At 46.0% G+C, this 26049-nt stretch overlaps 1 protein-coding gene across 4 annotated transcripts in view; it reads right to left on the bottom strand.

The window, feature by feature from the left end:
* The window catches only part of STRIP2 (striatin interacting protein 2), a 43666-nt gene extending 20709 nt beyond the window's left edge, over nucleotides 1-22957 (bottom strand). The window contains exons 1-17 of one of the 4 annotated variants that reach the window (XM_023639668.2): nucleotides 22755-22952; nucleotides 17401-17470; nucleotides 14030-14104; nucleotides 13559-13637; nucleotides 12891-13025; nucleotides 11176-11296; nucleotides 10314-10382; nucleotides 10008-10114; nucleotides 9199-9326; nucleotides 8110-8313; nucleotides 6634-6869; nucleotides 6308-6373; nucleotides 5526-5589; nucleotides 4412-4483; nucleotides 1530-1604; nucleotides 794-891; nucleotides 200-326 (exon numbers count right to left, since the gene is read on the bottom strand). In XM_023639668.2, the coding sequence (XP_023495436.1) occupies nucleotides 200-326; nucleotides 794-891; nucleotides 1530-1604; nucleotides 4412-4483; nucleotides 5526-5589; nucleotides 6308-6373; nucleotides 6634-6869; nucleotides 8110-8313; nucleotides 9199-9326; nucleotides 10008-10114; nucleotides 10314-10382; nucleotides 11176-11296; nucleotides 12891-13025; nucleotides 13559-13637; nucleotides 14030-14104; nucleotides 17401-17470; nucleotides 22755-22834 (1806 nt within the window). In that variant the 5' untranslated portion in view covers nucleotides 22835-22952. Of the gene's footprint in view, nucleotides 1-199; nucleotides 327-793; nucleotides 892-1529; nucleotides 1605-4411; nucleotides 4484-5525; nucleotides 5590-6307; nucleotides 6374-6633; nucleotides 6870-8109; nucleotides 8314-9198; nucleotides 9327-10007; nucleotides 10115-10313; nucleotides 10383-11175; nucleotides 11297-12890; nucleotides 13026-13558; nucleotides 13638-14029; nucleotides 14105-17400; nucleotides 17471-22754 lie in introns of all 4 variants that reach the window. The other 3 variants (XM_070265058.1, XM_023639669.2, XM_070265060.1) reach the window with 3 other exon arrangements.
* Nucleotides 22958-26049: the final 3092 nt, after the last annotated feature.

The following is a 26049-nucleotide window of genomic DNA, read 5'->3' as shown; positions in this document are numbered from 1 at the left end:
TTCTGTACCTTTCTAGGACAGTTCCCCACATCCCACTGCATACCTCACCCGTGAGCAATAGGTATCTGGATTCCCTGACTGAGACAAAGAAAGGGCTAAAAGATGCTCAGCTGGACTACAAAGGCCCTTGTATCCTTCCTTTGGGAGACAGGGCCTGGAGAACACCTGAGATCTGTGGAGAAGCACACTAGCAGCTCACCTGGTAGATATGGTTTAGTTTGAAGTGTTTGAGGAGGAGCAGGAGCAGGGCAGAGATACTCTTTACGATGATCTCCTTGTGCCTGTTCACATCGATGCCCAGCTTCATGCTCTGAAGTACAGTGATACTACAATGGGGAGAGGAGGAGTCAGTACAGAGGGTGGCCTTCGAGAGAGGCTTACAAGGACCCAAGTATTTGGGTCAGATACAGTATACACAAGAGAGCCAGAACTTGGGAAATTTGAACTTCTGTGTTAGGAAAACCTCTGGAGTTCCCACTTACGAGCCCGTCTGGAGAAAAGCTCCTCTGATCTCTTTGTTTCTCCCTCTCCTTTGGCAAGCTCATCCCTTGGCAATGTCAACCCACATACCTGTGCAGCCAGTCACTGGTACTAATGTTGCCCTCCAGACCCTGAATTCAGAGCTAAAAAGAGCATAGCAGAGAGCACTGCAGTGGAAAGGGGCTACTAGAGGGGGAGGGGCGATCTCTTTGGAGACAATCCCTGTAAGTGTTAACAAGGTGGGGTGGGCACTAGAGAGACCCTGCAGACAAGACAGCTAACATTCAGCAGGTGCCCCAGCTGAAGCACTCACGGCATCTCCTCAGGCAGGACATCTGCCAGGATATTGATAGAGTCTGTCTTAGCCTTGGAGGTGGGGGCTGCAGCCAGCAGAATCTTAAGCAGAGCAATCTAGGAAGTAGAAAATGAGGAAATCCATCCCTGTCCACCCCATTCAACAAGGCTATTCTCCCATACTTCAACAGCCCTATGAGAAGTGTTTTAAAGCCTTCCTCTAAGTTCTTACCTCAATGACCTGTGAGGCTAAGGAGTCAGAAGGAGCTTATAGACTGTCCTGCCTCAAGACTGCTCCTTCCAAGGAGGAAGATGGAAGGAGCAAAGCAAGAGGGACAATGCCTAGAAATAAGGTGGGAGGTATAAGCAAGATCTCACTTCCCCCACCCTTTTCCTTCCTCTAACCCTAATCATCAGCATCCTCACCATTCTCAGCCTGAGGCTATTTAGGACCACAGCAGACCTCAGAGTGACTAGGGTTTTACGTAGGAGGAGGGTCCCCAATACATCCTACATGTACCCCACCTTATTCTCCACCCTTCCCAAAGAAGGACTTGGGAGTACAGCCAAGTCCTCCTTCCTCTCAGAGGAGCCCTGAGGAAAGCTCAGAATTCTAATATGTTAGAGAATGCCTTGCCTTAGGGGCTAAAGCTCAGAAATCAAGCTCAAATGATAGAAAGCTCAGCTTGAAATGGCTCTCAGCTGTCTGTTCCTTGCAGCAGAGAAGGGCAGCTCTGGCTCGGCTGTCTTCTTACCATGTATTGGGGAAGGCTATACAGCATGCCCTGGTAGAGGATTTCACATGGTGTCTCTGGTACCATCTCTTCCCCCTATGGCAGGAAACACACAGTTTGCCCAGGCCATTTTCCAGTTGACCAAAGGCTACGTTTTCTTGGTTGTCTAGGGTGGCAGTGAAAAGAGCACTGAGCTGGTAGTCAGATCTAGGTTCCTATCCTAGCTGTGCTAATGACTCATTGTATGACCTTGGGTGAGTTATTTTCCCTCTCTGGGTCCTAGTTTCCTCTTCTATAGGATCAGTGGGCTGGTCTGGATGACCTTTGAGGGCTCTTCCAGCCCTGACAACCTATGATTTTAGTTTTCCTATTATCTGGAATCAATCCAGAAATCTTCTTGCCATGTCACATGCTGAATCAGGAGTCAGAACTCCCATGTAGAGGTTGGCTCAGACCACGAACACAGAGGGGTGTAAATCAGGCTGCAAGTATGCCTCAGACACTGGAACAGATGCCTCACACAAAGGCACTTCCCATGGTGTCAATCTGAGGCCATCTGAGAACTCTGGAATGCTCTGAAGCCAGGAAAGAGAGGTAGGTAACTCAATAGAGAGAATTAATAAGGGAGTTGGATAATCTATGGCCTGAGACAGGAAGGAGTATTAGAAAGGAAGGTTTTAGGTGAAAACTATTTTCCTTCCTTCTCTATGAACACCTACAACATCCCTTCCTCCTTTCTGACCAGACTCCTCATGTACAACTCTCTTTCTCATTTTGATGACTCTAAGTCTTTTATCAGAGTGGGGAGACATGGGCCTCCGGTGCTCAAGAGCCTGCTCAGGCCACAGTCATCTTTGGCCAATGCAGTCCTTCCTCTCCCAAGGTCCCTCTGTTCTAGGGTAAGGGTCACTGCCATGAGACCCTAAGGCAAGGAAGAGTAATCAGGTCCCTTCCATCCCTCACAACTCACCTGCTGCTTAAATGGACACAAGTCTTAAATGGGCATCTAATAAACCCTGGCAATCCTGCATGTTTGCCTTTTTGCTCTCCAGAAGGCCTATTTCATACCTTCTCCTCTCTCCTCAAACCAATCACCTCAACAGCTGCTGACCCAGCCTCACACTTCTTGGAGAAAACAGAAACAATCAGATAAGGCATAGCCTCATCTTCTCAACACCAATTCTAGCAGAGTCTCTACCTTCCTTCTTGACATGAAGGATGAACGGCCTGTGCTCTTATCAAGGCCAACCCTTCATTCGTGCATGGGATCTCACACTCTTCTACTTTATCAAATGCATCAGTTCTGTAATTATCTTCTCTCCTCTGGATCATCTTTTAGGACATAAACATTCTCTGATATCGCCTAGATAAAACACTTTCCCTTGACCTTACATCCTCCTTCAGCTACCATCCCATTTCTATCCTTTTCATAATAAAACTTCCATGGTGTCTATGTTGACTGTCTACCTCCTTTCCTTACTTTCCTTTTTCAACACATTCCAACTAGGCTTCTAGCCCCACTACTTCATTTAAGGTTGTTCTTAGCAAGGTCACTAGTTATTTTCATGTTGCCAAATCCAATGGGCACCTCCAGTATCATCGTGCTCCATTTATCAGCAGCATTTGACATAGCTGATCACTCCCTTCTTGAAAGAATTTCTTTTCTTAGCTTTTACATATCACAATCTCCTGGATTTCCTCCTACGTTACTGAGAGTTTTTCTTACTCTTTTTTTCTGGCTCCTTTCCTAACTCATCCCACCCTCAACATATTCGTGTGCCCCAGGGCTTTGTCCTGGGTTCTATCCTCTTCTCTATCTCTACTCTCTCCCTGGGTTACCTCAGCCAGTTCTATGGCTTTTAACACTGTCCATAAGTCAACAGCTCCCAAATTTATTTCTCTAGGCTTGTCCTCTCTCCAAAACTCTAGACCCACATATCTAATTGCTTGGCTGTTCCGCATGGGTGTCCAATGAACATCTAAAACTGAGTATGACCAAAACAGAACTCTTGATAAAACAGAACTCCCCATCTTGGCAAATGGTACTTATTCTTAATTCCCTTCTTTGCCTCTCTATCCACATCCAATTGAACGGCAAGTCTTGTCAGCTACACCTCCAAAATATAATCTAAATTCATCTACTTTTCACTATCTCCACAATTACTACTGCAGTCCATGTCACCAGCAGCTCTCACATTGATTATTTTAAGAGTTTCCTAACTGACTTCCCTGCTTCTACTCTTTCCTGGTCTAGCCTTTACACAGCAGCCAGTGGTTTCTAAAAAGATAAATCAGATCATGGTCACTCCCCTGCTTAAAATCTCCAACACTTACCTGTGTACCGTGAAACAACTTCACTCTTCCTATCTTTGCTTACAGGTCCTGTGTAAAGTGGCCCCAGGTCTCCTCCCTGACTCCATCTCATACAACCCTACCCCCTTGCCCCTGTGCTCCAGCCACAGATCTTTGTTCACTATCCCTAATACTCTGAGTCTGCTCTCACCTTGTTAAGGCCATTCTCTGTTTAGAATGCTCTTTTCCCTGATCTTCCTATGGGCAGCTCCTTCTTGTACCTCACATCTTAGCTTAACTGTCACCTTCTCAGAGGTCTACCTATCTTGACTGCCCAACCCAAGCTAAGTAGTCTACTACATGATAGACGCTCCTAATATATCATCCTTTTAAAATTTTCTTCATTGTATCTCCCATTCTCTGATAGTCTTCTTGTTTTCTTAATTATTTGTTCATTATCTTTTTTCTCTACCTTTAATGTATCATGAAATTAGGGACCTTGCCTTGCCTGGTACACAGTAAGAGCCCAAAGGCACGCACGCATGCTCTGTGACAACACTGAAGACAGATTTCCTCCTGCCCTCCTCCTGTGCAGGACCCCCTTGGCTCACCAAAGACATGGGGCACTTCTCCAGCTCCTCCTCATTTTTGATCTGAACATCTGCGATGGAGACGTACTTGTGCTAGGAAAAATAAGACATCAACAAGGGGCTGAGGGCCTCAATCACATGTGTACCAGCCTCTTGATTAACTTCCCCAATAACAAGGAAATGTCCTGTTTATGGGTCTGTCACCCTAAACAGACCATGAACTCTTTGAAGGCAGGAGTCTTATTCCCTTTTGCATCATTAACACTTAGCAAAGTGTTTCATGTACAGTGTTTCTTTTTATTCCATGTTTCCATATTTGTTGAAAAGCAGCAAAAACCTAAGCATTTACCTTCAATCAAAGTGTAAGGGGAAGCCAAAATCAGGCCTTTGCCTCTGGACCACTGCCCTGAGAGTTTTGCTGAATGTGTGTGTGCTATGTGTGCATAGAGTGATGATGACAGGGTTGGGGAGGGTTTAAGATCTGTGTGAGAAGCCTGGCCTGGTGGCATAGTGGTAAAGTTTGCACGCTCTGCTTCAGTGGCCTGGAGTTTGTGGATTTGTATCCTGGGTGTGGACCCACACAACACTCATCCAGCCATGCTGTGGTGGCATCCCACATACAAAATAGAGGAAGATTGGCACAGATGTTAGCTCGGGGACAATCTTCTTCAGGCAAAAAGAGGAGCACTGGCAACAGATGTTAGCTCAAGGCCAATCTTCCTAAAAAAAAAAAAGATCTGGGCAAGAGATGACTACTTTTATTCTTTGTGCTCACACACACTTTGGATACAGAGCAGACTGCTATTCAGTCTCGGGCCTTTGGAAGTTAGTGGCCCTATAGGGAGAGAGAAGTGAAAGGAAGTGAGGAGTGGGAAGAGAGAGGGAGGAGTGGCAGGAGAGAAAAGCAATGAGAGGAAAAAAGGAGAACTTTTTCATCTATCTGAATGTAGGAAACTGGGTAAGTAGGGAGAGATCTCATTTTTTCTTCTTTGGCCAAAATGCCTGCAGGGGAGATATAGAACAATAATTCAGAATGTGTCTGGTAAAAGAGGCCTAGCCAATACCCAGGATCCTAGTAATCTAAATTGCCTTGAGGGTTCCCTATCCCTGAAGACTGAGAGCCCACCCTGGTCACCTGCTTTAGGGTCTTCACACTCTCGTGGATCGGCCTGGGTAATCCAACCAAGGTATCTGTGTCCCTGTGAAATGCAAGACACACCAGATCATAAGTGTCAAAAGTATAGAGAACAAATGATATCCCCTAGAGTTACATGGACCATGCCACTTTCAACATGTGGTATCCCAGATCTTTTTATGCAAGCTTCTGGGTCCTCCATTACTGCTTCAGGACACAAAAAGAACAATGGTACAGAGAAGTATTCCTGAAAATTAGAATTTTTGTACAGTCTTTTGGGGACTCACTTTGTCTGGGAGTGGTAGGTTCCTACTTAAAACGGCATGTAGCCCAATGACACTTTTGACAGTAAAACACCAGTAACAATGCCATCTCAGCTTTTATAGAGGCCAGAGGGAAGGATTCATGAGGCTGGGGAAATAGGAGAAGATTGGATCTGTTCTGACTGTGTTGCTTCTTCACAGAATTCTAGCCCATTAAAGCAGGATGGGGCCCCCAGGGACTATCTAATCCAAAACTCTCATGAGAAAATTGAACCCCAAGAGGGAAATGACTTATTGCTCAAGGTCCTACACCTGGCTAAGAACATAAGAGTTCTTCTAGGAAACTGGAAGGAAAAAATTCCATGGCAAGAACCCAAAGTAGTCACTGGGAGTTGCCCATGGCCGAATGGCTCTAGGTTGCATCATGACTACCATGCAATATCTCTCCTTCCAAGCCACCCACTACTCTGGCCTCCTAAGAACCCCTTTATAGCCAATTCTGACCATTCAGTCACTTACTGCCCCAGAGTGAATCCAATGAACTTGTTCCTGCTCATCTCTAAGAAGTGTTCAATGTCCTTCTGTCTGAGAGGATGGCGGAGAGACAAATCCCAGAAAAGGAAAGAAAAGCAAACCTTGAGAGACAAAATCTTTCTGGGCTCCTACCCCTCCAACTGGAGGATTAGAAGCATTGGGCGAAGACAGCAGCCAACAGACGGAACTTCAAACCCAGGTATTCTGACTTCAAGCCCAGCTTGTTGGGACTTGAATACATCAACACTCCACCCTGGGCCTTCAGCAATTATACCTCCAAAGCTCAGCGTCCCCAGTATTATCAAACCTACCTGACCTTTGGGGCCCAGGGCAGGCCCTTGGGAAAGGCCACTCGCTCAGCAGAGAGGAGTGTCTGTGAGGGTGGAGGTGGCACCAAAGGGTCCTGCTCTAGCAGGTCTAACTCTCCATCCAAAGTTCGTTCTCCATCGCCAGTAGACTCCTCTTCCTCCTCTGTGGCTGGTTCCTCAGTCTTAAAGAGATCTCTTTCATTGTAGATGTCCAGGCTGTCCTGCTTAGTGAGGAGTTGCTGTGGGGAGGTGGGGGGGTGCAGAGAGGTGTACAGAGATCTCACCCTGAACATCCCTGTTTGAAGCCACCCTCTACCCTCAGGCTGCAAGACTTAAGAAACATACAACAACCATGCAGCTCCTGTGAGACTATCTCATTCCCCACTACAATCCTAGTATCCCCACCAGGCCCAATTCCAGGACAAGTAGCTCTCAGGCAAAGACGCCAATGATCAGGGAACAGAGCGTAGATAATCCCAAAGTCAGTTACTGAACTTTGAGAAAACACTGATGCCTTTTTTTTGCCAGCACTTCCCTTCCTAATTATGCTCTGCTTAGGTGAACATTCAATTAGTTTGCCTTCTGTGAGCATAAACCAGCTGGCTGACTGAGGAAGAGGAAGACAGAAGCTTGCTGCTAGGCAGAAGGAAGCAAGTTTAGAATTTTAAATCTTGTCACAGAAAGAAAAAAAGATTGGACAGAAATAGGCCAAAAAGTTAACCATGACTGCCTCTGGTTGTTAAGCTTGTGGGTGATTTTTTTTTCCCTTCTTCATATTTTTATATTTGTTCCAAATTTTCTACAATGAGTAAGCATTACTTTATAAAACAAAAATAAAGGTTAAAAAAATCACATTGCAGATTATGTAGACTAGATTACTAAGTGTGACTATTTGGTCCTGTCACCTGTAGTTGGTGAACTCAGGCAGATCAGGCAAGTAAGTTTGTAGGAGTATGGTCAGCTCAGTGTAACTTGTCATTCTGACCTTTTCAGGGATGCAGACTATACCCAGAACCCTAAACAGTTACCTTGTAAATGTAAGCCTCTGGTTCCAGGGCCAGACAAAAGTGTGACTGGCTCAGAGTAAACCTTCTTGCTGCCAAGAAAATGATAAGTGCCTCACTGTGGGCACATGGATTTGTTGGGAGCCCTGTTCAGGTGCCCTGGGTCCCTATCCCCAGGATTATACCCTAAATGTTGTTCAGGATGCTAGGGAACTCTAGGCACTGAGGTCTAAGCCAATGACCCTGTAGCAAGATATAGATCTATGATGTGATATCACGATAGCCCTGTCAGGGGCTGTTAGGGCTCAGGGACAGAGGCCAAAGAGTAGACTCTAAGGTTTCAGTTTGGTCACAGGGCCAACCAGGGGAAGGATGAGCTGGGTCATTTTACTGCCCTTTCCTACCACATCCAGAGTAGCTTAGAATCTTGATTTCTGGCCAGTGTCACAGCACCACTGTCTGCTTTAGTCCATACCCTTCGAGAACCGCGGCGGCCTCGCAGCTTAGAGGGTGGTGGTGCCAGCTGAGACTCCCCCAGGTCAAGAGTGTAAGAAGGTGGAGAGGCAGCACGCATGCTCTTTACAACCTGGATACTGTCCTCAGCCAGTGGAGGTAGGCCCAATTCTGCCCGCTTCTGTACTTTCAGAGCCTGAAGATGCTCAAATCCACCGAGTGTAAACTAAGGGTAAACAAGAAAAGGGAAAAAAAGAAAGAGGAAAGGAGGGAAGTCCGAGAGAGTAAGGTCAGGGAAACATGGATAGAGAGGAAGAGCCCCAACTTCCAGCCCCCTCGGACCCCATTCTTAATTAGGAAGTAATAAAACAGGAAGGGGCAAATGTGTTTACTATCCTCAGTCTGAGGGGTTCAGGAGTCTGGATAAAGCATTATTTACTGATTCAGGGCTGGAAACATCACCAGAAATTAGGAAAGGGACTCTTGGGAGCCTCCATTGAAAAAACAGGAAACCATGTCCCCTATTTAAGGAGCACATCCACATGCTACAAACCCCCAGAGTCACTCAATTTCCTCTGCAGTCAAGAGGTAGTTCCTCCTATGAGGTCTGCCCTGGAGGGCAGCCAGTCCTGTGGGGTGGGAGCCAGAGATGAAGGTTCAGATTGAACGATCAGTAACAACTGCAACCACAGACTCACAAGGACTTTGTTTTTTTAAAGCAAGTCTATTTATCTGGATGGAGGGCAGGCACTGAACCCCACATCTTACAGGTAGAGAAGCTGAGGCACAGAGAGTTGTCCAAGGTTCCTCAGCGTCAGCAGAGGCCAGACTCTCAGCCATTGCTCTTTCTATGAAATGTCAGCTCTATCAGGGTAAGGTGCAATGACACCCCGACTCATAGAGTGGCATCTCCTACCAGTTCAACAGAAACAGGTAACCCGTGCTGATACAGAACACCTGATTTCTCTAGGGCAGCCTTGTTGCCCCTCCATTGGCTAATAGCTGCCCTATTCTTCTGCCTAGCTCAAGCCTCCTGAAATTAGAAGAAACTGAGGTGGCAGAGGGCACTTCTGATCTGATGAGATAAGAGCGGGGAGAATCAGCCACTCACCATGACCACCTTCCAGAGCAGAAGCAAAACCTTTTTTATGGGGAAGTGGGGAGCCAGGCCACTGCAGAACTTGGTAACCATGGAGAAAAGAAGAAGGGCAAAAGGCTCCTCATTATGCATGGAAAAGCCTAGGGGGGTGTGGAGAAAGGCAAGTGAGAAAGTAAGGATGAGGTGGCTGAAACCCTGCCCCTGTAACCCTGATTCCGGACACAGTGAGAAAGGCACTCACCTCCCCTGAAGAATTTGAGTACTTAGTTCTTAGAAGGAGGCTTAGAGAGCCCCCAGAGGAAAGCCCCTCAAGGGTAGGAAGGGAGGCCACGTAGGTAAAATGACTTAGCTCCCAAAGCTTGGGGCTGGATGACACGCCACAAATAATAAAATTGCTTTCTGGCTGAAGGACTCAACACATTTTGTGGATCACAATTCACTTCCCCACATAAATGAATATATTTTTAAAATCACATAGGCCTTCGTATCTTATCCCTGTCTGATGACAACACCAACTTATATTTTCAAGGTGATTCAACTCATTTTTTCATGTGGAATTTGTGATGGAATGAGAGAGGGATGGCTATCCTCATTTATAACCAAGGAAACCAAGGCATAGAGAAGACGTATGACTGGTCCTAGCTCATAGACACAGGGCAATCAAGCCAGGCCCTCATGCCTGCCACGCAGAATCTCTATCCTAAAAGAAAAGATATTAATTCTAAAAAAAGAAAGGCTGTCTGTCTCTCCTAGGTAGATGCTATACTTCCCCTCCACCATCAGTATCCCATTCCTACCCTTCCTCAAGTGCCACTTCTTACTCAATTCAGTGCGGAAGGTATCCCGGGCTGTCCTCCACCCGCAGGAGTCTGTCTCTCGCTCCAGGCGAATATTTTCCACCATGAGATACATGACACTCAGCAGCACCCTGGGGTTATAGAAGGATCACAAGAGATTCCCAAGGCAGCTCCCTGCCTGTAGTCAGAGACCTCAGGGATGGTCTCTGTGGGAGCCCAACCCAGCGGAATTAGCAACTTCTAGTGGTCTGGGTGCATCTTGGGATTTGGGCAAAGGGTGACCCACTGCTAACCATCCCCTCTTCCAATCCCTTGGCCAGCCTCACTCACCGGAGCTCTGTGCTATCAGCAATGGAGATGGCTGGTTTCCGAAGAGCACTGCTACAGGCCTGGCTGTTGCTGCCACAGGGAGGAGGGAGAGAAGGGGAACCCATAAGCTTGCTTTACTCGCTGTGTTTCCACTTATCATACACATAAACATGAGTATCTGCCATTCTCTGGCTAGGTAGCTATAGAGAAAGTGGTCTAAGGTAAAGGAGCCCATAGAATTCCTGTCACCTCAGCAAACTCTTATCTGTGATGAAGACAGGCAAGTGCAGAGTGATATAAACTCTGTGATATAAACTCCTCTTGTAATCCCCACTGTGCCTAACACTGTGCTAGACACAAAAGAGATGCCAAGTGACACATGATGAGTAATAAACAGAATTCAACCTATTGAAAACTCCTGGGTGAAAGGCACGAGACAAAATGAGGGGTCACTATAGTGGTAGCAGCAGATAAGGCCACTTCTAGAGCTATAACCCATGATGGAAAGAATCGGGCACAGCGACAGGAATTGGTCCTGTCCCTCTTGGGTCATGTTTTCAGGTAGAACAGTTTCCTTCATAGATTCCAGAGTTAGACTGAGCTGAGGTGTTTGGATAAAAAAGGAAACCACGCAGGATAGGCCCCTGAAGCCCAGGATTGAAGCTGTAAGTGGACAGAAGCTGCAGGTGAGAACAACCTCAGGGAAGAGGACAGAATATCAGAGAGAATGGCTGAATGGAGGGGAAGTGTCAGTGAGCTTTGGACTGAGGTGTGAATAGACACAGCTCCCACAGAGATCTCTAGTGAGGGAACCAGCAAAGGACATGAGGCACCCTTCAAGGAAGGGGGTTGTCTAGACCAGCCCTCCCCTAAGGCTTCTCACTCGATTTCCATGTGAAGTAGCTCCAGGAAGGCCGAGAAGGTCCCCATCTGATACAGCAGGAAGCAGTTGTACCTGGACCAGTGTAGCACATCGACCTCTGAATCACATTCCCCAAAAGTGCCTAAAGGACCAGACAGTGCCATAGGGGTTGAGGGGGAGGGGAGTATCCCAGTTTCTTCCACCCTGTCCCATGATCTTAAAACTATCTTCCAACGCCCTGCCCAACAATTATGCAGACAAAGGTAGGGCAAGGGCCTCCCAGAGCTTCCTAGAATGAGGCGAGGGAGAAGAGAGGCAGTCTCCAGGGTTAAGTCCAATGTGCTCATCACTGGCTTAAGTTTGAGTTCCCTGAGAAGCAGATCTAGGAGATAAAAGATGCAAGTGCAAGTAGTTTATTTGGGAATTGATCCCAGGAACCATCAGTAAAGAAGTAAGAAAATGAGACAGGGAAGAAAAGGCAGCCAAGAGTTCAACCCCAGGTTGTGGGAAGCTCTGGGAAACAGTATTAAACACAACTCAGAATCATGCCACCCAATAAGGTTGAGGTAGTTGGACTACTCATCCACTAACTCCTGTCATTGTTGATGAGTGCTGCCGGATCAGGGGAGCACATTAATTCCCTAGCACTTCCTGGCTGCCCTATGTGGGCTGCAGAGAAAGCCCTCAGACAAAAGATGAAGGTATAGGTAGTTGGAAGTTGGTCAGTGTGCCAGCCCAAGAGATATGGTTGGTTGGGCACTGCCTTGTTTGCTTAGTCTTACCTTTGCCTAATGTCCCCTCTCTTCCCTCTCCATTTATGATTTCCTTTTACAGCTTTTTTTTTTTTAAAGATTTTTAAATTTTTTTTCCTTTTTCTCCCCAAAGCCCCCCAGTACATAGTTGTATATTCCTCGCTGTGGGTCCTTCTAGTTGTGGCATGTGGGATGCTGCCTCACCGTGGTTTGATGAGCAGCGCCATGTCCGTGCCCAGGATTCAAACCAACGAAACACTGGGCCGCCTGCAGCGGAGCGCGCGAACTTAACCACTCAGCCACGGGGCCAGGCCCTCTTTTACAGTTTTTTAGCTCCCAACTGGTTGGTTCTACCAACAGTCCTCTTAGTTATGATCTCAGGGCTTATTTTTACTATTCTAGCTAGGAATTTCATTTCTCTTTCCAACACTTGGCTAATAGGTCTCGTCTGGGAAGCTTTCCTCAATTAATCTCATTGAGTTCTGAGCATCTCCAAATTACTCACAGCATCCACTCCTGCTGTTCTGTTGGCTTGAACCTTCTAAATACCAACGAGAAACAATGCAGAGGGTCCATGTATGAACCTGTGGCACCCCCCTACTTCCCCTCAGTGTCAGGGCCAGGCCACAGCTGATGGAAGAAGCCTTCATGCTCAGCTGGTGGTACATCGTCAGCTCTGGCGCACTGACCCTCTTGCTAGTCTCCACATATGATTACAGCCCAGGTTAAGAAAAAAAGAACCCTATAAGAAATCCTTGCATACCTGGTAAGACAAAGACCGATTTCAAGTGATCCAAAACCGTACCCACCAGCATCTCCTCATCTTCCTCATAAGTACGAGGTTACCCCTAGCACACAACAAGATCTGTCCTTGAGAGGCAGGGACCTTGCTTTCCCAGCATGGCTTGCCTCATCCTAGTCTTGATAACACCATTTCTCTGCCCAGTTTCCGCTCCTCTCAAATTGGCAAAGGTGGTCACTTACCTTGGGCCAGGTAGAGAACAGCCCGGGCCACCTTCAGTCGCCGCTCCCTACTGACCACCTCCAGCCGGTCCAGGAGTCCCATCACATAGGCCTTCTGGGCATCTTCTTCCAACTCCAGCCATTCCTTGCCCTGCACTGGGGACAGAAGGCCATACAGATCTAGCGTCAGCTGCTGCCTCCCCTTCCTGGAAAAGCATATCCTCCTCTCATCTCAGCCCCCAACAAATTCTTCTCTTGAAAAGCTTTCCTTATTTAGCTGAGAAAGAATAAGGGACAGAAAAAGTAAAGGACCCAAAATATTTTGGCCCAAACCCACTCTGCAGCATCATCTTCCTCTACATCTCCTCCATACTCCATACACAGACTGTACTGTCCAATCTCTCTGCCTTTTCTCAAGGAGTTCCCCGTCCCCCTACATATCCAATTCCTACTCATCATTACAGGTCCAATACAAAGTTACCTCTTTCCATTAATGCTCTGGCCAGAAGCTCTGTCTCCACAAGATACTTTTTACTTCTCTTATTACACTTACCATTTTCCTCTTGGCCTCAACTAGGTCTGCGATGTACACATCTCCCCTCTGCTACTAGACTATAATATCTTTGAAGATATTGCAAATTCACCTTCACCCCTGCCTCCTGCATCTCTGGTGGAAAGCAGGTACTTACCACACACTCGTTGAGCTGAAAATTGAATTGCCACTGACCAAGTAAGGAAACGGAGGTCTGAGAGGATCACAGTGTTGGCCTATGAAATTATTATTAGATGCTATTGGGAGTGAGGCAGAGTTGAAGGCAGGGGTTGAACATTAAGGTCAAGGACAAGGTTAGGCACAGGGTTCTACGAGGCAGCAGGACACCTGCCCAGCCCCACCTCCCCACCCCGCTGTTCTCTTGGCCCTTTATAGCAGGGAAAGGGACCCAGCTCAGGCTTCTCTTGCTTGAGATATAGGAAACTCCATAGCTTCTCCACTTGAGATATAGGAAACTCTGTGTCCCATATGCAAGAAAGGATTAAGAAGTTATACGGTTATGGAGAGGATGAAGAAGGATCATACTTTGTTTTAGGCTCTTTCTAGGTCAGGCTGGGGTATCATGGAGGGAAACAGTAGGTCTTTATCAATAAGGATCTGGGATCACCTTGGGTCTTGAAATCTTCTTCAAAGCACCTCCTGTTAGTGGTGAATTCCAGGTTTTCAGTGTAGCTATACAATTCTGTTGCAGAAAAGATAGGACAGAGTCATAAACATTGAGCAGACCCTTACAGAAGGGGGCTGGGATGGAGAGGGTGGCATGAAAGAGCTAAAGCTTCCAACACGTTCCTACGTCCAAGTCAATCCAGAGCCAGCTTCCTCCCTTTCAGAGCAGTTAAAAATAGCCGCTTGTGTCCCTGGGTGATTAAACCATCAAACCTGTCCTCTGCCTGCCAGCTGGCTGCTACAGCAGAGAAGGCAGCCTTCAACATTTGGTGAGGGCCAGGAGGAGGGTTGGAGCAGAGAGGGTTTAATGTTATTACTCTTGTTTCTTAGGGTTGCAACCCCTTCTGCTTGTCAACCCATACTGAGACTATCCTGTCTCTAGGGAATAAGAGGGCAGCACAACTCCTGAAATTCAGAGGCAAGATCCTTGTGCTATTCAGGGAGTCAGGGTGAGGGCTGGAGTATGTGTTAGACGGCTCTTTGGGGTTGGAGCCAGTTCATTCTTTCCCTGCTGAGTTTCCTCAAAGGGTATAGAAGTTTCGGTTCCTGCCCATGGCCACTGAGGCAGAGGCAGCATCAAATCATGTAGAAGCAGCCATGGTTGCCAAAGGGCTGCCTGTGGCCCAGGAAATTCTAACTTTGCTGACAGTAGCCTCTCAACACAAAATGCAGAGAGCTTATGAGAAATAAAAATACCCTTTTACACACATACACATGCATACACACACACTCCAGAACACTATCCCAGTACCCTCACCTTACAGAGAATGAAGAATTGAAGTCAACAGGTGATAGAACAGATTTTCTCAAAACTCTGTTTCCTACCTAAGACCCTTGCTAGAAATTTAACTAGGTCACAAATAATTCACAAAGCAAAAGAAAGTCACTTATGTTCCAGCCAACTGTCTAATGGTTGAGAAACACCTCATCTGGGAGCCAGGGCTTTTGAGTCCTGAGTTTCAGAATCCTGGAATGACCAGAAGCAAATCTTATCTCTGCATCTTAAATTTTTCATTCATTAGTGGTTGGTGTGGATATATATTTTTTAAGAGTAGAGTACAAATCCAGTAAGAAAAGGGAGCAAGGCTCTTAGGTATTGAACTTTGTTTGTTTTAAATTTTAGATCATGAATTTTCATATACAGATAAATAAAGAATACATATAAGACACCTGTGTATCTTCTACTCAGATGAAACAAATGTTAACACTTCTTATATTGCTTCAGACATCTAAAGTCCCCTCTTCCTCCCTGGTCCATCTTATTTCCCTCTGTAGAGGTAATCACTATAATGAAATTGGTGTGTATGCTTCACATGCCTATTTTTACTTTTTTCTACACATGTATGTGCCTGTAAACAACACATGATATTCTGTTTTCAAATTTTTTATCCAAGCAGTATCACATTGCATGAATTATTTTTCTTAGGAAGCTTTTTATGTCTTTCAATAGTTTTTTACATGAAAAACAGTGTCATTAACATATCCATAAGAAAAAAATCCATTCACCTAACTGATACTGTTTGCAATCAAGTATGCAACTAGACTTGCCAGAAACAACTTTATTTATTTATATATTTATTTATTTGGTGAGGAAGGTTGGCCCTGAGCTAGCATCCTTTGCCAATCCTCCTCTTTTTGCTTGAGGAAGATATCCCTAAGCTAAAATCTATGCCAATCTTCCTCTATTTTTATATGTGGGTCACCGCCACAGCATGATTGACAAGTGGTATAGGTCCACGCCTGGCATCTGAACCCATGAACCTGGGCCCCTGAAGCAGAGTGTGCTGAACTTAACTACTAGGCCACAGGACCAGCCCCTAGAAACAACTTTTAGACTTGTGTGTTTAAGCCATTTTTTGGATACATGTATATATTATTTTGTCACTTCTTTTCTCCCCATCAACATGTTTTTAATATTTATTGATACTGAAGCATATTGATATAAATCAATTATCTTAATGGCTCCACAGTACCCAACTATACATAGCCTATTATAGTGATACACTACAGTTTATCCATTCTCTTACTAAGTTGTTTTCAATTTTTCATGATGGCCACAATAAACATCTTTGTACATGTTTTCTTGTGCTCAAGTGTTTCTTTAAAGTGTACACCTAGAATCGCTGGGTCATAATAAGTGTGCATCTTCAACTTTGCTACATATGACCAAACTGCTTTCCAATTTTATACTCTGCTTCCTCATGCCAAGCAGTGTATAAAAGTACTCATTTCTCTGCACCTTCATCAACCCATCTTTTAAGTTTTGCAATCTGATGAATGAGAAATAATACTTCATTATTTTAATTTGCTTTTCCCCACTTACTAATGTAGTTGAACATCTTTCATATATTTATTGACCAGAAGGTTTTCTATTCTATGAATTCCTATTTGTATTCTTTGATCACTTCTCTTTTGGATTGTTCATCTTTTCTCTCTCTTTCTATATATGTATTCATATTCTGGATTCTAATCCTTTGTGGGTTATTAAACTCAGCTCTCTATTTCTGTCACTCATCACAAAAATTATTCCCTGTGCTTATTCACAAGAATTTCTTCAAAAATGTTTGTCTCTTTTCTCTGAAAAAGCCTATCTCAAAGTATCAATTCCATGTGACGGGATATTTAACTTTCACACCATCTCCACCCAAAGTTTGTTTATTAATAACTGGTATTCATAGCACATGTAACATGGAGGCCCTTAATGTGAGATCACGTTTAGCCTAAACTAAAAATCCAGACAGAGAGAAGCAGCCCAGCACTGAAAGAAGAATGGGATCACTTAACTCCAGCTCAGAAACATCCAAGCAGAGTTCCACTATGATGGATATAGGTGATATGTCCAGCCTTGCTCAGCTGGCTAGTTGTCTATAAGTTTTCTCCAGACATTGTTGAGATTTTAATAAGGGGCAGGTTTTTAGGGGGAGGGGGCAAGACGGAGGTAGAAGAAAAAAGGAGAGAGAGGTGGAATGGGATTGAGAGGGAGAGGGTGGCAGAAAGAAGGTGGCATGCAAAAATATGGGTAAATAACGAAAAGAGAAAGAGAGGAGAAATGGGGAGAAGGTTAACAGAAAACAGATTTGAGAGTGCACCAAAAGAGAATAAAGAAGGGTAAGCAGAAAAGAGTGACAGAAAGACAGAATGGAGAAGACCACAGCTGAGGGATGGTTCACAGAAAGAAATGTCAAAGCAAACAAAGAGATATTTACCACTGGAGAGTGGAGAAAAGAAGGAATGTGGAGAACAGACAAGCTGCCTTCCCTCTCCTCCTGGCCATCCTTCCACTCTCCAAAGACGCATCTACCTCATTCATACCTGATAACTCTGCTGCATGCCCATCTGAATCTCCATACTCAAATTCCAGAGTGGGACAGTCCACAGAGCCCTGTAATGGAGAAATCTTTGTGGTAACTTGGGAAAAAGGTTGACAAAAAAAAAATTATACTGTCATTTCATCTCTTCCTCTCTTGGAGGCCAAGGTTAGACTAGGGAGGCAGCTAGGAGAGTCCCATCTGGGCCTTTCATCCAAGAAGTACCCTCCTCCAAGCCAAAATTTGAGGCTCAGGGCAGGGCAGGACTGAATATTCCTATATAGAATCAGAAACTCTGGGTAAAGGGCCAGGATGGTGAACAGACATAAAAGCTACAATCTATGCCCATATCTGATCTATATAAACACAGACCAGAAAAGCATCTAGTTAATCTCTAGTAAAATGAGATGGACAAAAATAAAAGAGGTGAACTGGATTCTAACTTCAGCTCTGTCATTAACCCACTGTATGATTTTGGGAAAATCTCATTCCGTGGATCCTAGTTCCTCATCTATAAAAAGAGGTCCTTCAGCTCTGATGTTTCACAACTTTAGGACTGTCAAATAAGGTATCATTTCTACTCTAAGTTGTATTAAAGTCTAGATTTCCTATGATATTGTATGTATAAATTCATAATCCCATTAAAAAAATATTTTTAGTATAACCCCACTCCCTAACCTCTTCAAGCATTTTAGGGTATTTTCTACCAGTATATATTAATATATATTTATTTTTAAAAATTTGAATCTCAGCTCTGTCACATATTATGTGATCTTGAGCAAGTTATTTAACCTTTCTGTGCCTTGGTATGGTATAAAAAACATATTTGGTCTTTGCCTCCACCCCATACCTCTTCTTCCTAGCACAGAGCTTCTAAAACCTTTGGAATTTCCTAAGTGACAGGGGTCTGTTATTCATAATAAGTCCCTCTCAACTATACTTGAGTTTATGCTAATGGGGTGACAGTGTGAGCCTTTAGAGTTTCAAAGTGGGGGCTGGCCCCACACTCAAGGAAGGGAGGCGGCTGGAGATTGAGTTCAATAATGTGGCCAATGGTGTAATCAACCATGCCTAGGTAATGAAACTTCATATAAAAACTCTGAAAAATGAGGTTTGGGCACACCAACGTGCTCGGAGAGTGATAAACCAGAGAGGGTATGGAAGCTCTGTACCACCCGACCCCCACAGCTTGTCCTATGCCTCTCTTCATCTGGTTGTTCCTGAGTTGTATCCTTTATAATAAAATTATAACCATAAGTATAGCACTTTTCTAAGTTCTGTGAGTTGTTCTAAGCGAATTATCGAACCTGAGGTGGGGATCATGGTAACCCCCAAATTTGAAGTGGCCAGGCAGAAGTGCAAGTAGCTTGAGGACCCCACTTGTGGCTGGTGTTGAAGAGGGGGCAGTCTTGTGGGACTGAGTCCTTAACTTGTGGGGTTTGTGCTAACTACAGGTAGTGTCAGAATCGAAATGAATTGGTGTTAACGAACTGTTGACATGCTCAGTTATCTAATCTGTAAAATAAGGATAATTTATACGGTCATTGTAAGGACTAAATGAATTAATATAAGAAAAGCACCTAGCACACCACCCAGCATTTGGTAGCACTATGTAGGTGGTTACTCAGAATTTTACTTACAATTTTTTTTTTTTTGAGGAAGATTAGCCCTCACCTAACATCAGCCACCAATCCTCCTCTTTTTACTGAGGAAGACTGGCCCTGAGCTAACATCTGTGTCCCCCTCCCTCTACTTTATCTGTGGGATGCCTGCCACAGCATGGCTTGCCAAGCGGTGCCATGTCCGCATCAGGGATCCAAACCTGCGAACCCTGGGCTGCCGAAGCAGACCATGCACACTTAACCACTGTGCCACCAGGCCAGGCCCTCAACTTACAATTTTAATATTAGATTATAAAGGCATTTTCTTATATTATTATGATATCACTTTAAACAACTAAGTGGACAAATTTCTATTGGTTTACTTAACCAGTTCTCTACTGTTGAACATTTACGTTGTTTTTAATTTTTCTTTACTGTATGCATGAAGCTGTAATACACTTAAAAAGTTTTTAATATTTAGGATCATTTCTAAGGATAGATTCTTATTAACAGAATTAATGCATCAAATCTTATTAATATTTACATAGCTCTTTGTATATGACAAGTTGTTTTCCAAAACCACTTTATCAATTTATACTACCAAGGCAAATCACGTTTAAATCCACTATAGCAAAGATTTTCAAACTTCTGGATTACAGAGACTGGTAAGAAAAAAGAAAAGGTGGAGCGTGGGGAATGACATAAGGTTATTAGTGTTTTACTCTGATAAGTAGATTTAAAAAACCTTTTTTAAAAAAAATATATTTCAGGGCTGACCCAGCGGCACAGCAGTTAAGTTTGCATGTTCCACTTCGGCCGCCCGGGGTTCGCCTGTTCAGATCCCGGGTGTGGACATGGCACCACATGGCAAGCCATGCTGTGGTGGGCATCCCACAGATAAAGTAGAGGAAGATGGGCACGGATGTTAGCTCAGGGCCAGTCTTCCTCAGCAAAAAGAGGAGGATTGGCAGCAGATGTTAGCTCAGGGCTAATCTTGCTCAAAAAAAAAGAAAAAAGGAAATTAAAAAAGTCATTAAAAGCAGTGCTTTTCAAACTTTTTTGACTGTAAATCAAAGTATATCTAAAGTTTACATCCTGTCCCAACACACACACACACACAAACTGGAAAAAAAGTTTAACAAAATAATATTCACCATTATTATATACGATGCACTGATGTTTTCTATACTACTTCTTAAAAAAAGAGTTGATCTCAACTCACAGGTTACCCTCTACAGTTTGAAAAACACTGTTTTAAATCGCATACATCCTTTAAATTTAATGTATTGAACTACGTTTTATGAAAAACTCACTTCAATGCCCAGAATTTCCCTCATTTTCCTACAAACCAATTAAAATTTTGTCAAGGACTTTGGGAACCAATTAAACCAGGGGATCTGGCTGAAAGAGGCTGGAGGTGAATCCTTTCATTAGGGTAAGAATCTTTTTATTAAGCAAACAATTATTCTCTCATTTCCTTTTTAGGCTGGAAAGTTACTACGCTAAACCATTGGGAGAGGGTAGTTCAACAGAGCCCCTATAAACACAGTGATGTACGAGGAGGCTCTCTTGACTTGTGCCAACAGTAATTCTCTTCCAGTAATTCTTTAGAAGCCGTAGAGAGGAAAGAAAATCATCTCCCCTGAGGACTGTCATCCACAGGAAAGCAAAAGGGAGGGAGGGAAGGAAAAGCAGGTAGTCATCTGAGTCTGGCACCTGGGTGCTATGGTGGTAGGGGACGTGCTGACAGGTAAAAGCAGCACTCCTGCTGCAGGAAGGTGGAGGGAAGCTAATCTCTCCAGCCAGCCTTTAGGCAGGTGATGGGCCCAGATGGAGAGGATCGCTGCAGTTGTTCATTTATTTCCAAGCAGGAAATGCAGCTGCAGACAATCAGGAGGTAAACTGCAGTGCTGGTGGAAAGCTCTGAGCCTCCGGATACTGAACTCACTGTCAAAAGTAAAGTACAATCAGAGCTTTTTCCTGAAGGAAGACTTGATAGGTAGGGAAAAGGCCTCCTACTTCTGGAGTTTTAATTCCCCTACAGAACATATCATTCTGAAATTATTTTATTTACTCGCATATACGCTGTCTCTCCACCCCAACTAGAATGTTACCTCCACAAGGTAAAGACCTTGTCTTGCTCACTGCTATACCCCTAGCACCTAAAACAGTGCCGGGCATAGAGAAAGGACCCAATAATTGTTATATTAACGAAGCAGTCATTCCCCTGGCCCCCAAAAACAACATTTGAGCAAGAACAACATCCCTATGGGGGAAGAAGGCATAGAGTGCCCTAAAAGGCCAGATTCACACTGAGGCAGGGAGGGACGTGAGGCGGTGAATAGAACCCTCAGCTAGCATGACAGGAGTGCTGAGCTCTGCCTCTGAAAGGTGGTGCGACTTTGGGCCAGTCTTTTCACCTCCTCCACTTCTCCTCTTTTAAAAAACGGGATGGATTCCTACTCGTTTGTATCAAAATGGCAAGCATACACGAGATCCCTTTGGAAACTGTGAAATAGTATTCAAACGGTAAACTGTGCACTGGGAGTCTAAGACCTGCCTTCTAGTACCAGCTCTGCCCCTGGATGATGATGATGATGATACAGAACTAACAGCCACCAGGTATTGACCAATTACACGCACTGTGCCTGCACTGAATTAAACATTTTACACTGACCTTGTCCCAACCTTCTGAGGCAGGTAGTGTTAACCTCATTTTACAGACGAAAAAACTGGAGCTCAGAGAGATTTGGCAATTTGCCAAAAGTCACAGAGCGCAAATGGTAGGTAGGCCTGTGACTCAAAACCCGGTCTGAGCGACCTCAAAGCTTTGTGCTCCCGGCCACCATGCCAGCGGCATGATATCGGGGGAGCTACCTCCGTCTCTTACTTCTGTCAAAGAAAGGGCTAAAACCAGATGATCTCCACAGACCCTTCCAGACCGGACATTTTGTGGTCTGTTCTGATCGCGCTCAGAGCCACATCTACTCTTGGCTGGTTGGTGGAAACGGGCTGGATGCGGGGGTGGGGGAGTGATAATTCACCCCCTTCACCTTCCTTGTTAGGACTTCTTTTCAAAAGAAGAGGCGGCGACCCGAACCTTCACACTCCCGCCCGCGGGGCTGCATCCTGGCACAGCCGCATCCACTCCCGCCTGCACCGCCCCAGCCCGAACCCCGTCTATGAACCCGCACAGGTAGGGGTCCTGATGGCCGCGGAAGGCGCTCCCGAAACGACCGGCCGACTCACCGGCGCGCCGGCCGGGCAGGAGTCACGCGGCACGTCCGGATGCCCCGAGGGCCGCGGGGGGCGCGGGCGGGCGCTGCCCCCACGCCGGGCCTCGTCCCCGCGGCCGGGCTCCGGCCTCCCACCCCTCAGGCCGGTGCCTCAACCTCCCCGCGCCTGTTTCCTCCTCTGAAAATCGGAGACGCGAGTCCCCACTAGAACGGGCTGCAGCGATTAAGAGGCAAACATCTGAAAAGTATCTGGGACGCTCGATCTCACGCTCCCTTCGCGCCCCTAGAGCGGAGGCCAGAGGGCTAGCCAGCCCCCGCCCACGGCAGGAGACGGGCGGAGACGCGGCACGGGCTGCAGAGCCCAGGTCCAGGCTGCGGCGGACCCCGCAGGGGCCGGCTCCGGGGGGCGGCCCGGGAAGCGCCGGGGGCTCCGGGCGGGGGACGCGGCCGAATCACCTCAGCCGCCGCTTCCCGCCCGCGGGCGTCTCCCGGCACCCCCCAAAGCTCTCCGGGCTCCTCACCTCCGACTCGCGCCGCTGACTTCTGAACGCTTCCCGGCCCTTAGGCGCCGCCTGCTTCCCTTTGCCGTTGCCGTTGCCATCGGCGGGCGGGCTCCCGGCCCCGGGCGCCGCGGGGTCCTCCATGCGGCCCGGCTCAGCCGTTGCCCTCAGCCGCTCCGCGCTCTCTGTCCCGGGCGACCCAGCCGCGGCGCGCCGGGAGCCGGGCCCCGCCCCCTCCACAGCTATTGGCTGCGACCGCTGCCCGCAGCCCCGCCCCACGGCGCGATTGGCGGTTCGACCGCTCCGAGCGGGACTAGGAGGAGGTGGGGCTCATTCAAGGGATTTTTTTCTTTCTTTCTTTCCTTTTTTTTTCTCTAAGTACTGCGGCGTTGCTGGTAGCAGTATCCTCTTGGGTTGGCTATCCGCTCCACCTCCCGAATTCTGGGCTTTGAGCTCAGGCGGGTTATCGATTTGCTTCTCACTCGGTGTGCCTCAGCCCTCACCCCCTCCTAAACAGCGACCTTTTCGGGGACCTCTCTCTCGGCCTCCTGCTCCACTGCAGTCTCCGTTTCCCCTTTACCACAGACCTCCATCCCCGCTCCTGCAGGGAAGGGATGGCACCACCGGGGGGCCAGGCACACCGCAGGAAACGAGGGACTCGCTGTCTCTGAAAGCTGTGATTTCTGAAGAGATTTCATCCCTCGCGGAATGAGGGCTTGGCTGGGAGACTGGGGGCTGAGAGGTGGGGTGGGGCGTTTTTATTTCTCTGAGACTGCTGGTGCCCTTCAGGGCTGCTCCTGGTCATCTGCCTTTCTCTGCTGGAGGGGGGCACCTTCCTCATGGTGGGAGCTAGAGAGTAAATGTTGAATGGAGGGCAAGTCCCCAACCCACCTGCTCCACAGTCCGTTCCTTCATTCCTCTAAAGATCCTTCCTAAGGGCTCAGCGTTACCTGGGGCAAACGAGCCTCTGTGGTCTGCCCGCTCCGGAATTTATCTCAAAAACAGTGTACAGTAAATATTTAGGCAGTCTGGGTTGGTAATAGAAGCCCCAAACAAGCAGCCTGAGGGGAGTGAGGGACCAAATGGGTAGGAGCGGGGGAATAATGTTGAACTGCTTTGTTCCAGGCATTGCACTAGACACTTTCCAGATATCCTACCATACCTCTCTCTGACAGGTTGTTTTCACTAATCCAATATTACTGCAGAGGAAACCAGGACGCACAGAGATTCATTACTCCTTCCAGTTCCCGAGGTATCACCTATTTTTCTCAGTGTCTGCATATGCAGTTCCCTCTGGAGAGAACTTTGTTCTTCTCTTGGCTAACCTCTGTTCTTCCTTAAAGATTATATTTAGTCATCACGTCCTCCTCCAGAAAGCCTTCCTTTTGATCCTCCTTAACCTACTCCCACAACCACAACCTAACCCACAACCACAACCCAACCCATAACCACAAGGTGTGTTGGCATCATGTCAAGTCTGCCTGGATCCAAAATTCTTATATTTTCTACTATATCCCCAAAGTTGGAGGCCCAAAGGAATTACTACCCCTTTCTAAATCTTAGGAACACCTCTGTCCCTTTCTTAACCATCTCTCTCCCTCACACTTTCCTCTGCTAGTCTGTAGGTGACAGATCAAGACGGAGTTGAGAGAGAGAAGGGGAGAGGGCACTCCTTGAAGCTTTCTGAGTTCCTTTCTCTCCCTGATTCCCAACATCTCCTTATTGTACCCACCCACCATTTTCCCTTTCCTCTCCCATTCCCATTCCCACCACCCAACCTGGAAATATGCTCCTTGAAAGCAGGGCCAAGTTTTGTTCATTTTTGTACACCTTCATGTATATATATTTAAAACAGAGTTTCTGTACTATTGACTGAAAAATAATTTGTTGTAGGGGGTTGTCTTGCGTGTTGTAGGATGTTTAGTAGAATTCATGGCCTCTCCTCACCAGATGCCAGTAGTACTCTTGCCCTAGTTGTGACAACCAAAAATGTCTCCAGATATTGCAAAATGTCCCCTGGGGGGGCAAAATCTTCTGGAGTTGAGAGCCACTATTTTAAGAGAATTGAATTGATATGAATTTCCAAGAAAGTTCCTGGCTCAAGGCCTAAACTATTTGATTTTGGAACTTTTTTCAGGGTATAATTTGTTAAACTCTTAAAGATTCATACTCTACTTTAAAATTCACAACCCACGCCTAGCTCATCACTGCTTCAGTGTGGTAAACCTGCCACAGCACAGCCTATTGGGGTTTCTTAATAAAAGAATTAATTATTCTACCTCCCCTCTTCCCAATACCTCTCCTCCTAAGCAGGCAGAGCCCTAGAATTGACTGGCCCAGAAATTCATATTTTCTTTTGTAAGCCTAGGCAATCATCAGGCTCTCCAACAGTGGTGGCAGACAGGAGTGGCCAGTTTTGTTCCTTTTCCAGCCTATCCCTAGGGCAAAGAGAGCAGAGCGATCTTCAACTGGGAGTAGGCTTGAGGACAGCTCTCAAGTCCTCTCTGGCCTCGACGTAAAGCCAATTGCTGAGCCTAGAGCTCCATCTGGCTTCACTTTCAGAGAAGCAGTTTGAAAAACTGGTGTTATGGAGATTGCAAAGAATCAACATGAGAAGAGATCTCAATCCCAGCAGAATGGGAGACAGTAAAGATCAGACATCTATCTGCTCAGTATAGGCTTCAACTTTCAGAGCTTGTCATAAGGAAGAAGATACTTGGAAACAACTCCTGGAAGATGTAACAATAAACCACAGATTAACTGAAAACTTTGAAACTACAGGCCATGGAGTTGGCACACAATTTCTTTGAGCTTATTTGTAAACAAGAAGTGACAGTCATCAATACTATTGACTACAGAGGCACCCATAAATATACCCGGGAGCTGATTAGTCAGGGCTGGTCTACAAGTTTTTCCATTTTGCAGAGATGGCTCCAGTGCTGAGCCTACACTACCTACACCACCACTTTCCCTTGTCCCAAAACTCAGGTATTCTGAAGCTGCTGGTAGAGGACTGGAGGTATAAATAGGTATAGTTACAAGGACTGAACATCCCTTTTCCCCCATAAGTACTCTACTTAAACCACAGTCAGATAGATGATTAAGTAGATAGTAACTGGTATGGAGACAGCTTAACAATAAGATGCAGGAAGCCTTAAAATACCTAGTTTTCAAGGATATTGGGCAGCCAGAATAATGTAGTACAAACAGGGTAGAATACCCCTCTCTCTGCATCCAGGGCACATGTGTGTGTAATGAGGCCATGGAGGCTGTAGGGCCCTACACTGAGACAAGGAATTGTCTCACTTCTTTGTTG

The sequence above is a fragment of the Equus caballus genome, chromosome 4 (genome assembly GCF_041296265.1).
Source record: "Equus caballus isolate H_3958 breed thoroughbred chromosome 4, TB-T2T, whole genome shotgun sequence".
Classification (NCBI taxonomy): Eukaryota; Metazoa; Chordata; class Mammalia; order Perissodactyla; family Equidae; genus Equus; species Equus caballus.
This window is presented reverse-complemented; position numbering and strand designations above follow the sequence as displayed.